The 14,986-nt window shown below is 43.8% G+C and overlaps 2 protein-coding genes across 3 annotated transcripts; one reads left to right on the forward strand and one right to left on the reverse strand.

The window, feature by feature from the left end:
• The first annotated feature begins 937 nt into the window (after nucleotides 1–937).
• Nucleotides 938–2,913, forward strand: LOC135398855 (translation initiation factor eIF2B subunit beta-like). Its single transcript, XM_064630379.1, has one exon. It carries the CDS (start codon nucleotides 1,034–1,036, stop codon nucleotides 2,084–2,086), a length of 1,053 nt encoding a protein of 350 aa, XP_064486449.1. The 5' UTR covers nucleotides 938–1,033; the 3' UTR covers nucleotides 2,087–2,913.
• On the reverse strand, nucleotides 2,852–13,539 carry LOC135398853 (serine/threonine-protein kinase ICK-like). 2 transcript variants are annotated; one of them, XM_064630376.1, is made up of 12 exons: nucleotides 13,417–13,539; nucleotides 12,206–12,387; nucleotides 10,007–10,061; nucleotides 9,642–9,763; nucleotides 9,213–9,425; nucleotides 8,501–8,672; nucleotides 8,232–8,399; nucleotides 6,939–7,118; nucleotides 6,740–6,858; nucleotides 5,197–5,390; nucleotides 4,399–4,519; nucleotides 2,852–3,097 (listed from the first exon to the last, which is right to left on the reverse strand). In XM_064630376.1, exons 2-12 carry the CDS (start codon nucleotides 12,355–12,357, stop codon nucleotides 3,085–3,087), a joined length of 1,509 nt encoding a protein of 502 aa, XP_064486446.1. In that variant the 5' UTR covers nucleotides 12,358–12,387; nucleotides 13,417–13,539; the 3' UTR covers nucleotides 2,852–3,084. The 2 variants fall into 2 exon arrangements, with proteins under 2 accessions (XP_064486446.1, XP_064486447.1); XM_064630377.1 differs by lacking the exon at nucleotides 13,417–13,539 and adding an exon at nucleotides 10,548–10,718 and having other exon boundaries at nucleotides 12,206–12,308.
• Between the last annotated feature and the right edge of the window lie 1,447 nt (nucleotides 13,540–14,986).

The following is a 14,986-nucleotide window of genomic DNA, read 5'->3' on the forward strand; positions in this document are numbered from 1 at the left end:
TCATAAATTCTGTGTTGTGACGTTACGACACAAATTTTTACATGATCTTCATGTTCACTCGCAAGAAACATGCGATTCTCAGGATATCCCTCGAAACGTTCACCTTGAGTCTTGAGTGTCAGCTCTGTAGACTTCCCTGATGGGGCCTGATGGGAAAGTTCCGGGAGACTCAGGCCCCCAAGCCCTCCCCCTCCCTCGCAATCGGCGCCTATGGGGTTCTGGATAAATCACTGGCTCTTGTCCCATGGCGTCTTTCTCTTTAGTTGTGTATCTTGTTGTGACTGTAGCCTGTATATTGCTAAATAACAAAAAAGAAAGAGAAAGGAAAGAAAGAATACACACGAGCTACAAAATGTTCTCAATATAAAAAGATTCCTGTCGAGAGTTGGCAGCACATATATTACCGTAGGCGGTCCGACAGGCATCTTCCTGTTCTCAGCTTCATCATTTCATACCCATTTTGTCCTAGCTGGCGAATGAAAGGCGAAAAGGAGTGCACAAAATCAATCGGCGACTGTGAAAATGATAACCCGTACGTTGGAGACACTTTCCTAAACTAAGCCACTAGACGTTGAACGTGCCTTACTCTTCTTATACTTTCGGACGAAGCTTTAATAACTACATTTGTTGGGTCAGGAAGTGCTGCACTGATAAACAAAGTAGACGAATAAGGTTCCTGACAAACACCGAATTTTGCCGGTCGTCTGCTGTCATTTCTGCGCGCCAAATTACGTGACGTGGCGCCATCTGGGATTGTGCGCTTATGACTAAAAACAGAAACAAAAAAGAAATCTTCACCGCCACCATCTTATGCTTTCGAGTTAAATGCTCCATAAAAACAAGGGTGCAATGTTATCATGTTCTTCTGGTGTTGTTATATTAGAATAAACATCAATTAGCGTATTTCACAAGGGGTCTGCGGTACTGCAACGGGGGCTGCCGCAAGCGCAATCGCCATCATTTTCCACGCGTTTCGTCTGTTTCTGTGGTCTGTTTGCAGAACTGGCAATATTGCAACGATTAAAACAGAAACATGCCGGAAACACCAGAAGATTTTGTACAGACTCTATCAATGAATCTCAAGCAAGATAAGTTCGAAACTTCGAACGACATTGCAAAGTTCCTAGTGAATGTCTTGGTGAATTTGATCAAGCATCGTGAATGGAAGACCGCCCAGGATCTCCTCTGCATTTTGCGATCCGAAGGGCAGAAAATGATCAAAGTTGACCCAACTGAAACTGCAATCGGAAATATCGTGCGTAGGATACTCAAAATTGTCAGAGACGACTATATTAGCGTCGAATGCGGACGACAGATCGAAGGTGACAGCGATTCTTTACAAAAGATGTTGCTAAGCCAGGAAGACACAGTTGGCACATATACAAAGCATTTTCCTAATCTGAAACAACGGGTTCTGGAAAGCATCGACGAGTTCGAACGTGAGCTCGATCTAAACACTGAGAACATTGCAGCTCAAGCCTTGGAACACATTCACTCCGGCGAAGTTATCCTCACAGCTGGCAAGTCGCGGACAGTCGAGGCCTTTCTTAAGAAGGCTTCTGCGAAACGCACTTTCCACGTTATCGTTGTGGAACTTGCTCCGTTTTACACGGGGCACGAATTAGCACGAAGCTTGGCCAAAGCTAATATCAAAACGACATTAATCCCAGATTCTGCTGTGTTTGCTATGATGCCTAGAGTAAACAAGGTTATCATAGGAACGCACAGTGTCATGGCAAACGGTGGCCTCAAGGCGCAGTGTGGAGTGCATGCTGTAGCTCTAGCAGCCAAGCACTATTCGGTTCCATTAATTGTGTGCGCCCCTGTGTTTAAGCTCACGCCTCAGTACCTATGCTCTGAGGATCAGGAGGCGTTCAACAAGTTTGTATCTCCCGAAAAAGTCGTCGGGTTCGAAACAGGTGCGATGTTGAACGACGTGGAACTGGTGAACCCCGTGTTCGACTACGTTCCTCCGGACCTGGTGCCACTGTTCGTGTTTAACATTGGCGGAAATGCTCCGTCGTACGTTTACAGGTTGTTGAGTGAGCTTTACCACCCAGATGATTATTTTCTTACTGCTAATTAACGGCAATAAGACATTGTACCAATTAATAAATCTAATTTTCACAAATATGTCCTTGCTGTACCAGGGGTAGTCTGAAAAAAAACAAGTGTGCCGAATGAATGATGTTCAACTGTACTGCTCTAAGGAGGCTATTCATTTCGCATATTGAGAGGTGCTCTTCTCATGAACTGGTTCCTGCAACCGTGTAATCACAGAGTGACATTCTCGTGGAATATTCTAGTGGAAGAAAAAGCAAACTGCTCGCAGGGTGGAAGTTCCACCGTGTGTTATGCTCTGCATTCACACGGTGCTGGAATGTCGGAAGTTCTGTGTTGTGAACACAGCAGACGACATCGTCTGCGCTTTTTCCAGTTGTCTGCTATGGAACATCTTGGGGTATTTGTCATGATTAGCAGTGCACAAAGAGACCATCCAATGTTCGCACTTATGCAGCAACAAAAAAGTTATTTTTTTTGCATCTTCTGCTGGAATATTCTGGGGAATGTCACTCGTGTGAATACACTGTAATACGACAGAATTCTAAATTGATATTAATTTATAAGTTTATATTTCCCAGCACACGGATTCGAGAAGGCTCTGTTACTGCAACAAAATTCAATTCATGTTTGGTACCTGGATATGTTCCCCTGGTGTTTCACGTGCTTGTGATACCGCACACCTTAAATTTACGCACATTTATGTTTCTTACGCACGAAGTCTTGGGGGCTATTCACATCAGGTGCTCAGGTCCCATTGTATCACTACCTGTCATCAATGACTCCATGCCACAGTGTGCAGTTCTATATTTTGACATTTTTGTCCACACACAATAAAAAGAAAAACAGCAATGTCGTTATGTACACCGGCGATGCAGTTTATTCTTGTACACTGGGCCGCAGAGGACAGGCGCATAGAGCCACCTTGGAGCATACGCTGACGACTACGGGCGACACCAATGTCACATTCTTTAGTTTGGCATCCACACAGGAGTTGTTTTCGTTCACGAGGGCCGCTTCATTTCACTTGAGATACCTGAAACGTTAATTATTTGTAACGCCAAGTTATTTCCGAGCTACCAGGGTAATAATAAATGTGCACGCGCGTAGTACAGTCTGGTAAACATTACAAGAGTAAAGATGACAAAAAAGGTTGCTCTCTTTTGCTAAAACATGCAAATCGATGACGACTAACCCTACACTTGGCACGCAGTGTGAATTTTCGTTGTCGATTCTACGTTGAAAGCAGAGGTGGAGACGGTAAGAGACCATTTCCAACTACCGTATTTTCACGCATATTAGCCGCGGCTTATGCGCGATTTTTTTTTCTCACGGGCGCCCTGCGGCTTATCCACCGGTGCGGCTTATCTGATTACTATTTTTTCCTGGTATTTTCCCCATACGCCGATTTTAACGAAAGGGCCGACAGTGCCTCTGGAACAGCACTGCCCTGCCGATGCACGAACAGTGCGTAACAGGGATGGGTCCACATTCGAGTAGATTGATCTTCCTGGTGCATTCGCCCGAGCAGCTTTAAGGAAAGTGGTGACAGTGATTCACGTCTTCTGGAAGATCACTGACCCATCAGTCCACGAAAAACCCCCCACAAGGGCACAATCCGATCTTGGTAGAACTCCAGAACTGACCTCCTCTGTTGTACATTGTGCCGATACCGGAGTATGGACCACAGGGTTTCTGGCCTTCTCTATGGTCACCTGTGTCGCACAAATCAGTCGTCTCGTATTGCCCGCGGCTTATCTGCGGGTACGGCTTATCTGCCAGAAAATTTTCAAGACGTCCCAAAAAACGCGTCCTGCGGCTTATACGCGTGAAATTACGGTACATATGCCGTTGGAGATAAGGAGAAGCTACGACTATCCTTGCGTTTGCTGACCAAGAGCGAGGGGGGCTCTGCCTACTGGATGCAGGCCAATAGGAGGACGCGGAGGGCAGACACTTCCCAAGCCTCTGCTCTAAGAGATCGCACGGCGTTACTGTTGTTATGCGTGTTGCAAGACCTCTGCCATGTGGAAGAGAGGAAGCGGAGGTACGGTGTGAACCCCCCTAGTGACGCCACTGAACGGATGACTTCAAAAAATCCCAGAGAACGTATGGTGCTGCTTTGAGTTGCGGGATTATCGTTACGACAGAGGGAGGAGAATGCTCCCCAAGCTGCGTAGATTTTGGGTACGCATCGAATTTCTCTCTCCCACGGTGATAAACGCCCAGGATGCAACAAGTGCGCAAGGAGCACTGGGATTTCTCGAAATCTTGTATTAGCCACATTTTGGACTTAGCGGAGTTCAAAGTGATGAGGTCACACCGTTGCATACTGACTTTGCAGCCCAGTCCGTCCTTCCTGGAAAGTCGGAGGGCATCCGGACTGCCGACGCCGTATCCTTCGCCTTGGCCGAGTCTCTGGCATACACCACAGGAAGGTAACTCAGGTTGTACGAGCCTGCAATGCATGTGCAGCACGTCAGTAATGCAGGCAGTTGATAGTTCGATTTGGGTTGGCAACAGTGTTATTGTGCAGAGAACAGTAATTTTTGTGGTTAGTTTTTTTTTTTCCTTTTGGATTTTAGGCTAGGACGCGCTATTTAGCGTTGTCTGCCCGCTACAAAGGGTACAGCCACCAGATCATCATCATCATCATCATCATCAGTGACAATCTGCATAGTGGCTCCTCATAGGTTGCTTGATGAGGGAACCAATGCTAAATGTCATTCCACTGCTCCTCTTACCGAGTATTCACACGAGCGACATACTATTCCCCGCAGAAGCGGAAGATGCGAAAAGCGTCATATAGCTTTCTGCTGTCACGTGAGCGCGGGCACCCAACATTCGTGTCTTCACGTACACTGCTAACCGTGGGGAATATCCTGTTACACAGCCGCAAGATATTCCGTAGCAGACGACAGGGAAACACGCTGACGGTGTCGTCTGCTAAATGCGCAGTACGCCGCGCCCGATATTCTGCACCGTGTGAATGCTCACATAACACGGGACGGAACTTCGTCTCTGTAAGCAGTGTTTTTGCTTTTTCTTCCACTAGAATATTCCGTGAGGACGTTGCTCGTGTGAATACACGGTTATGCACTAAACATTCCACTTGAATGGTACTATCGTGGGTACCTTTTCCTATAGAGGAATAAGACGCATCCATATTCTTCTGCAAGGAATCCTGGTAGTTGGTGACCCGGGTGTTTTGCCCCGCTATGTAGTGTGCCGTGCTCATGTAGCGCTGCTTGGCAGAAAGCCCATTCTGGTTTGTTCCAGCTATTGAGTCTTGATGATCCAGTGGCCATGCATGGCTTGGCTTGCCTTTCCTGCACAACACCAATGTCACAATGAAAACGGTACTTCCGAGTGAAATTGGTGCAAGCTTTGAGACCGTGACAAAAACTTGATATACTTTCATGTAGAGCTGTGCGAATATTCGAAACTTCGAACATGAAACGGATATCTGATGCTGTTCGAATGCTATTCGCAACCTATTTTCAGGATTCGAAATTTTCTGTACTGAAGCGAGGTACCGCTATCGAGTCGGCTTCGCCTCATTACATGCAAGAGTTAGGTGAAGCCCACTTCACGTTACCACGATTGTTCTTTTGGTGTGCGGCTCCAGTCTGCAAGTCGGCTTCACCTCATTACACTCGAGCGTTAGGTGAACCCTGCTTTATACTGTTTACAATTTTCTGTTACTATAGTCTACAAATTTTGTGAGCTCATGGTCAACACAGTACTCTGGACATTGAAGGTTCCAGTAAATGTACTCCAAACTTTCAGAGTTATGTTCGGTAACAGATGGAAATAAGTGCAGCTTCTAAAAAAAAGTATAGGAAATTCACAATATAAACATAGAAATGAGGAGATGCACACAAAGCAGGCTGCACGGAACATGTTGACTAACTCTCAATGCAGTTCATCCCACTAATGCTGTCTGCCATACACAACGCAGAGGAACGTCTGGAGCAGAACAACATTTAATGAGCACAACAGTACAAAATATTCCACCATGAGGTATTCGAATTCGATTCGCAATCTGAAGAACTTATTCGGATTCAATTCGAAGTGTAGGTGAAATATTCGTAAATTATTTGCAATGGAAATTTTGGTATTCGCCCGGCTATGTGTATACATTTTTTTTAATGCGTTACAGATTTAAAAAAAAGAGCTGCAAGAACAGCACTGATGCCATTTTTGTAGGAGGGTTACGCAGTCAGGAGGACGTCCTGTGGGAGAGAGCATGCGCTAATTACTTAAAATTAATTAATTAACTTCTTCATTTGATGTCATTTCACAAAAATGAGAGACATCAAAATTGGAGGCGACCATTATTAGAATCTACCTTCTTTCTAAACAATTCTGGAACGAGCATGTAATTTAAGATAAGAATCATGAAACTTTGATATACAAATGAGGCGAAACCAGAACTACGCACTTTTTGTTCGCAGAAGCAACATCGCTTCGTCAACGTACAGACTATAATACACATGCACCATGCTGATGAAAGAAAAGTGTCAGGTGAATTCATGTGACATTTTGAAAGTCAGTAACATTTTGACAATTTTGCACATAAGAGTTGCTGGAATTGTGTCAGGTAGACGTAAATTTGCCTCAGAGTATCAACGCTCCTCATAGGTTACATTACTTGCGTATTTCAAACAATGTATACCTTTCCGAGTTCTCTTCGAAGTCCGATATTTCGTCTCCACCTGGCAGCTCGCCAGCCTCGGACACGTCGTCCCAGGAAGAGACTTTCGACCACCGTCGAGTTGCGTGCAACTTCACGTCCTGCATGTTCAAACAGGCACAACACAGTGCAATGAGGCAAAGCCCAATCTCCTCGAGCAATTCCTTGTATAGAGACTCACTTGTTGTTCATAAGCCGCGGGCAAGCTGTGCGGCTCTCTTCCTGATAGGTTGTTGCCGTAGTGCGCGTGCCTCATGTGGCCGTTGTTCTGCTGGCGGTGCTGGGTGGCGCCGTTCTGGTAGTAATGTGCCATCGGTCCTGCACCCCTCTGACTCGCCAGAAAATATGGGTACCGCAGCGCCTAAATCACGCATAATGATTATTATTTTATTCTTTTTTTTATTAAAATATTTTTAAATATTTATATAAAATTTAAAATATATTTATCTTTTATTAATTTTTATTTCTTATCATATTACTTTTCTTATCATACCTTAAATACCTTATCCATTATCTTTAGAGCCTGAAGTTTTCGGAATTTTTTTTTTTTTTCAAAATTCGGGGGGTAAAAATCGGGTAAATAAACGTGCGCACTAAATTCGTGCGAATTCGGGTGAAAAAACTTCCATTACACTAAAATCGGGAAGAAATCGGGCTCAGTTATTCAAACTAACTGTAGCGGTTTGGTACAAGCGGTGATGTATAACTGCATTTTTCTGCCCAACAAGTAAGTTGGTGCATTCCTACAGACTTCCCAGAGAGGGCAATTTGCCTGGTAAAAATCGGGTTTAACCCTAAAGAGGCAACCTTCAATTCGGGATGCAAATTCAGGGAAGAATCGGGTAAAACCCTAAAACTTCAGGCTCTAATCATCTTACATCACACATATTTCTTGCTTATGTGCTTTCTATCTTATTAGTGTTTTTTTTATCTGTGTCTTATGCATACGATTTGCACATTTATGTGCAGTATCTCCTTGTCTATGTCGTGGAAGTACAGTCAAACTCCTTTATAGCGAACACCTTTTTAACGAAAATACCACTACAGCGAAATTTTTTTGCGGTCCCGCTGGAGCCTATAGGTCCAATAATGGACATCCTTTTTAACGAAAATACCTTTACTGCGAACTTTTTTTGCTGTCCCCTGAGCTTCGTTGTAAAGGAGTTTGACTGTATTGGCTCGCAATCTTCCTTATGCTGCTTGTGCATAGGAATAAAAGCTCAGCTATGTCTGCGCACATGCGTAGTGAATATGAGTGCATATGAATCACGGACAAAAGCTCACCGGACATAAGCTCACCGGACAAAAGCTCACCGCACCGTACTCCCCAACGTGTGAAATACGTAAAAGGCTCTCCTGACCTAACCTTGGTCAGTCTCAACGGGTGCAGTCCTTGTGAGCTTTTGTATATTCACTGTGAATATTCAGTGAATGTTCAATGAAAGGTCACTGAAAGTTCACTCATAATGCTCACCAGAACTGCTGTAGGTCTCCGCGCCGGATTCCACCTCAACAGATCGCGGAGAAGCACGACAGAATCCTTGCCAGCATTCGGCACGATGCTGGCTAAAGGCATCTCGGAGAACTGTGGAAACCGGAAGTTCATGGCCGCTGCTAGCTGGTGGCCCTCCGGCCAGTCACGCTATAAACATGCGACACATAAATGAGAAACGAGTAACAAAATAAACGACGAGCCGGGTTTCTCAGGTGGTTTGAAAAGTCGCGCTTCACCAAGTTTCGTACCTTGTCTGGGGTTCCTAGGACGGAACATATCCGAAAGATCTGATCGATCTCGCTTCGTCCCGGAAAGAGGGGCTGCAGAGTATACAGCTCGGCCATTATGCATCCCACTGCCCACATGTCAATGGGAGAACTGTAATTGGTCGACCGCAACAGGATCTCGGGAGCCCGATACCTACATGAATCGTCGGTGTACGTAAGCCCTCTTTATGAATGAACTGGAGCTACACAAAAGACGTAAGCCATAGATAGCTAATCTAAGTCCGCATGCATGCATGCATCACGAAATACTTTCTGTACTATGCATGCCTTACTCCATGGCAAAGCCTTACCAAGGCCGCAGTATGTACAAATAAATAAATAAAATAACTAAATAAATATAAATACTAATACAGTAGAACCTCTTTATAGTAACTCCTCTTGTAGTAAAACTCTGCTTATAGTAAACGAGAACTGCGGTCCCGATAGAATCCCATACATTCAATGGCACACCTGATATAATAAAACTCCTGATCTAGTAAAATTTCATCATGGTCCCAGAGAGTTTACTACCAAGGGGTTCTACTGTAAAGAAAAGAATAATAATAAATAAATAAGTAACAAATGCATTGTGAAACACATAGATTGCAATGGCATAAGTTTGGTAGGATTCTGAAAATGCAACATATAGTTTGGAGTGGCCCTTTTAAGTAAGATTAGATTACTCAGTTCTCACCAGCGAGTGGAAACATAGTCTGTGTACGGTGGTCGCGAACGGATCTCCCTTGCCAGACCAAAGTCTGCTATCTTGATTAGTTCTGGTCCCATGCAGAGCAGGTTCTCAGGCTTAATGTCACGGTGGAAGAATCCGTGCTTGTGCATGAATGCTAGGCCCTGGAATATCTGGTAGAGAATGTTCCGTATCACGGGTTCTGGAAATGGCTTCTCTCTGGAAAGGAGGGTATAGGCACAGACGTACTTGAAACTTCGCTAGCCCCTTCTCAGGTACATCTCAATAATTGTCTATCGGCACAGGTACATCCTTACATGAAGGTCACACTCAGAACTCAGAAAACGTATCCGTCTCTGTAATGCCTCTACAAGTTGGGGCTGAAAATTTTTGTCTGCCAAGATGTTCGAAATGCACTTCGTTGCTGCATCTCACCTGTCTTTGATGAGCTGGTACAGGTTTTCCTTCATGTACTCAAACACAAAGTACAGGGTGTTGTCCTCTCTGATGACTTCTTTCAGCTTAACTAGGTTGGCATGGCTCAGTTTTTGCAGGGACTGAAAATGTAACTTTTGATGTTAAAGGTATCCTTACTATAGATAGACAGACGCTCATGTTTTAGGGTTAAAAGCGATAAAGCTTGTTTCTACCCCCCGATTTGCACGGATCCTGCGGCTTATACGCGTGAAATTACGGTACTAGCAGACCTTTTCAGAAAAAAACAAAAAACATAGGGAAGTAATTACAATATTAGATTTGCTTAGAGGTTCTTAGGAGACATGCTAAGGTGTTTTACTCACTTTGACCTCCCTAAGGTTCATGCATTCGTCCCAGGAGTAATATTTCTTTTTCATCCTAGGTGTTGGAAGTACATACAACAGTCAGTCCAAGATAATATCAGCATTAAAAAGGAAAACATGTAAAAAAAAGTAGCACAGAGATGCGTAAGCAGCGTGCAAAAAACATGAAAACTGTGCAAACTTGACAGGTACTTACTATATTTGGCAGAAATTGTCAGAGTGCACAGGGGTAAGTCAAGTAACTATACTTTTTATCTTTCAGGACATGATTGATTGACTAATTAATTTATTGGTTTGCAGTTTAAAGAGGTTGTGACACTTTACGGTTTCATTATTCCATGCACGCATTGTACTGCACACCGTAGTATTGAGGAAAAAAATTATTATTCGAAATTTTATTTAAAAAAAAAAGAAAGAACACTGCGGTGTTGCAAATCAAACTTTCACAGCTTTCTATCTATGTTACCCATAAACAAAATTTCGGGTTAGTATCAGTCTGTACGTGACTGTTCCTTGAAGCTGAGCAAAGCAGACACCGCACCTCTTGACAGCAACTTTCTCCCCCGTGTCAACGGCGCGTGCCAACACGACGCTGCCAAAGGTGCCGTCTCCCAGTTGGTGCAACAGCTGGTACCGCTTCATGGGCAGGCAACAGTGCATGGCACACCCAGTGTACACACAACAGTGCTCTGGAACTCAACAGTGCTGCCTCCTGTTGGTGAGAAACACCCTGGTGCTTACCACGACTGTGCTGTAACACCGACCACCTCATTTATACAAGCGACTTCTAGATTAAAGTAGGCCGTGCCTCCTCTTATTACTTGATTAAGTGGACATATACAGGGTGCACCGAGAGTTAAAAAAAAAGGCTAATGAAACCAACCAAAGGTAGGTTGCAGTCGTGTATTCTGGTCACCAGTATTTATTTATTTATTTATTTATTTCCATCGTGCCTAATTAAGTATTCAGATAAGGCTAAACTTTTATCGAAGATCTAACGTTTAAAATATTGGTTTGAGGTACCAAGGTACCACAGTACCAATTCGAAAGTTGCGGAGTGGCCTGGGAAACACCCCAGCATGAGGTTTTCAACAAAATACGCTCTGTGTGGCTTTTTTCTTTTTCTGGAGATAAAAGACGTCCCACGAAATACAAAAAAGCACCACATGACAACGTGCCCATGTGCCCCCGATTGTAGGGCGCGTTCTTAGCTCTGCTAGGGTCACGCGAAAAATCAGGTGATCGGCATTGAATGCAGTAGCTCGTGGCAATGTCACACTTATAAACACACACAAGACATGATACGTGTATCACAAGCTCACAGTAGAGTGAAATAAGTGTGATCCCACAGGAAGACATGTGCCAAGTGGGGCCATGCTGGGAGGAGGGGTGGGTGGGTGGGTTGAGAAGAGGGGCACTGGATATCAAATCTCAAGAGGCGACAAAGTTAGGCAATGAGCGTCCAGATAATTTTTCGTGGTAGAATTGGGAAATAAGTTTGAATTAAGTGAAATGAAAGTAAAAGAGAAATTATAATTTTTCTACCCTTCGTCACTCCTGTAGAGTGTCTCCTGGAGAGCTTTGAAGCGAGAAGCATTTATGCAACAAAATTAATGAATTCTTACGTAGGCAAATATGCATGAGGTAAATACGAAAAGTGTGTGTGTGTGTTTGTAGCCTCTATGCCTAAAACTTTTTAATGGCTATTATGCAGTCTTTTTGTGACAGTGCTTCTTGATTGGTACAGCCATGGGGAGCATGAGCTTCCAGTTAATCCTGCTCCAGGCAAAAGTATGCCTCTGAACGGTTCTGGTGCCAAGATTTGATTGTATTGTAGATGCTGAAGACATGAGTGCAAATGTTTTTTTTTTTAATTAGAAGATGACTTCTTTTCTGTTAACAAACAGTGTGTGCGCTGCAAAAGTGAGACTGTTTCATGCAGACGTGATAAACAAGGCAGTGCTATATAATCAAGCGCCCAAGATTTCTTAAAATTTCTTATTTTTCTCTTACAGTACATCCAAGTAATGCTGTTGCATCTAGCTCTGAAGCAGCTAGTGTAACAGCATGTTACAGATGGATTCTAACAAAACTGGAGGGTTTAAGTGTGTGTAACTCCATCACTTGAGCTCGGTCGCTTAATCTGCTGTCACAAATTTGAGCCGAACGAAAGCACGAGACATCTTCTTACAATCGTACCTCTTAATGGCAACCTTCTCTCCTGTGTCGAGACGCTGACCCAGGACAACAGACCCGTAAGTGCCATCGCCCAATTGTCCGAGAGTGACGTAGCGATTCATGCCACGCGGATCCAAGTGCGATGGGCCAAGGGCCCTCTCGACAGCTAGCATCGGCTGCCACACGGATTCAGGCTACATCATCTGCCGTACAAAAATCCAATCACTGTAAGTCGCAGCAAAACAACAAGCGCCTCTTGCCACGCTATTATTACTATGAAGAACTACGTCTGCAAAGAGCAATGCTGAGCACGACAAGAATACAAAAACAATGTGTGTAACAAATGAGGGAGGAAAGGCTCCCCTCGGGAATGATGCGCCTCCTGAATTGGGTCAACGTGGAAGGGCTCAGGTTCTGCTCAACGGTCCGTCTGCTATGTGGGTCAGCCACTGCTACACGTTGCAGAACGCGTAAGTGACCTTTACCTCGGTAATCACCCGAATAAAAGTGTGACACGACTAATTTTATGCATCGAACACGACATAATGATGTCCTTTGCGGTGCTGTACATTGTTGGTCCTTTACGTATGTCTAAACATGTACCCACCCAGACTATGAAAAAAATTTCAAAAAACTGTGCAAAATCTATCAAAATACTTTCTCTATACAGGGAAGATAACTGAAGTCAATTGGTTTTTGATCAGCAAAACGTGAGACAAAAAATCCTGTTGGTGTACACTTGGGTATGAACGGCACATACAGAGTACAACGCTTTACATGCGCAGACGTGGGCATATACGTACTTCAAGTATGCTTCGAGGTTTTGTTTGAACAAATTCATACCATCTGCATGAAGTTACGGACAATATACGTAATTCGCAATGAGGCAAAATATGCCGTAGCGTAAGCCCAGTGAAGCAGTATACTAGCAATGTTGAGAAGACAAGTGAGTAAGGATGAGACATACACTTCTAATTGTACTAGACAACAGAACCGTTATTAAACGCAACAGTTACATAAATCCATGAGCACACGTCGTGAACGTGAGCACTGTTAGTCTGTTACTCGCCAACATGTTGTACAAATTGTGTACTAGTAAAGAGTCTGAAATCTTGACAAAAACGCGCGCACGACAACAGCAGCAGATGAAAACCCTTGCGAAAACTCCGCATACCCAGAAACAACAGTACTGACACTTGGAAAGTATAAATACCAAAGCTCAGGGTACTTACGTGTGGACTTGGTTAATCACGTGTGATGTTCGTTAACACGAAGAGAATTCTCGAAAATGCCGCAAACGTGTCATGCCCACCGATTTCTCCTTAGTTACGGACTACCATTCCAGTTTGTTTACAATACCGTTACTAACGGACCGCGCGCACACCACTGAACAGCTGAAAACTTAATTGCAATTTCGGTGAAGAAAGCTTCGTTTGTCATTCAGTATTGCTTTATTTTTATGTACAACGCTTTATTAAAGCAAAAGTTTGGCGAGTGGAGAAAGTTTTTTTTAATTATCCTAGCTTTTTCCTGTACGTCACTTCCTTTCGCTTTCTAGCCTTCGTGGTGTGAACGCTTTCTTCTGCAATGGGACACGAAAATATCTGGTATTCTCACCCCAGGAAGTACGGTCCTGGTTCCCGATACTGGTAAGCGTCGATATAAACTTGATGGCTATACTGATACCGAAATTTTGCTACTAGTAACTAAGTACGCCTCATAAACGACCAAATCTGTCGAGGCATTAGGCTTAATGGCACCGCATGCGGCTCTGGGGAAGTGTGTTTGACGCGGGCCAAATAAACACTTCGAATCAATGCAATATGGTGTCTTGCGATTCAAACCACTGTGTTTCTGACACGTAGCTTCGTATGTTTCGCTAAATAAATGTCTACCTAATTCCAGTCGGGTCTGCTCCAACCACCATGGTCTGATCAGAAAATACGGCCTGAACATCTGCCGTCGGTGCTTCAGGCAATATGCTGGTGACATTGGCTTCAAGAAGGTACGCCGCTGTTCGATATTCTTTGTGGAGTTGTGTGCTTTACGCTATAAGTTCAATAGCGTGCCTAAGTGTATGGTTGTACTTAGGCCCGTGTATTTCTTGCAGCTCGACTAGGCCCTTCAGAAAGCAAGGCCTTGGTTCCCGGCAGTCGTCCTGATTATCCCCGGCATGCTGTGAATGTACAGTTTTCGTACTTGTCATCTCATCATTAAAGATGATGTCAATGCGTTAACTGTGTTTTGTCTCGTTTGAACATCGCTGTGAAATATATACATTATCACTGGGGTTCTGTGCAGAATTCTCTAATTTGTGAAAGTAGCACTTCAACCTCTCTTGCAGATGATGACACACCTAAGCAACTCTTACCATGCCACTGACATGTAGGTTTCTTCAACGATGTTCGAGCCCATGAAAGACCTTGGGGGTCATTAGACAAACTGATCCACTAAGGCTAGTATATCACTGTGGAAAATTTAGACATACAAGCACATGTTTTTCGTTTAAACTGGCAAATTGGAGCTGGTGATTTGATTGGTGATGTAATTGGAATTGTATTCAACAAGGTTGCGTTTAGTTCAGATTACATATGATGACTATCACTGAGGGTTTTTATCTCTTTTAAGCTACCTCCCACTGGTGGATATTGCGAGGCTGTGCGTGAGAATACAGAGGTTACTGATAGTGACAGCACAACAGCAAAAGTGTTGCCTATAAAATTTGATTTGCAATAATTGGCTTCGAATTTAATTGACATTTTGTACTGCGACTCTGAGCATCATAAGAAAGAATGTGACAGT

The sequence above is a fragment of the Ornithodoros turicata genome, chromosome 6 (genome assembly GCF_037126465.1).
Source record: "Ornithodoros turicata isolate Travis chromosome 6, ASM3712646v1, whole genome shotgun sequence".
Classification (NCBI taxonomy): Eukaryota; Metazoa; Arthropoda; class Arachnida; order Ixodida; family Argasidae; genus Ornithodoros; species Ornithodoros turicata.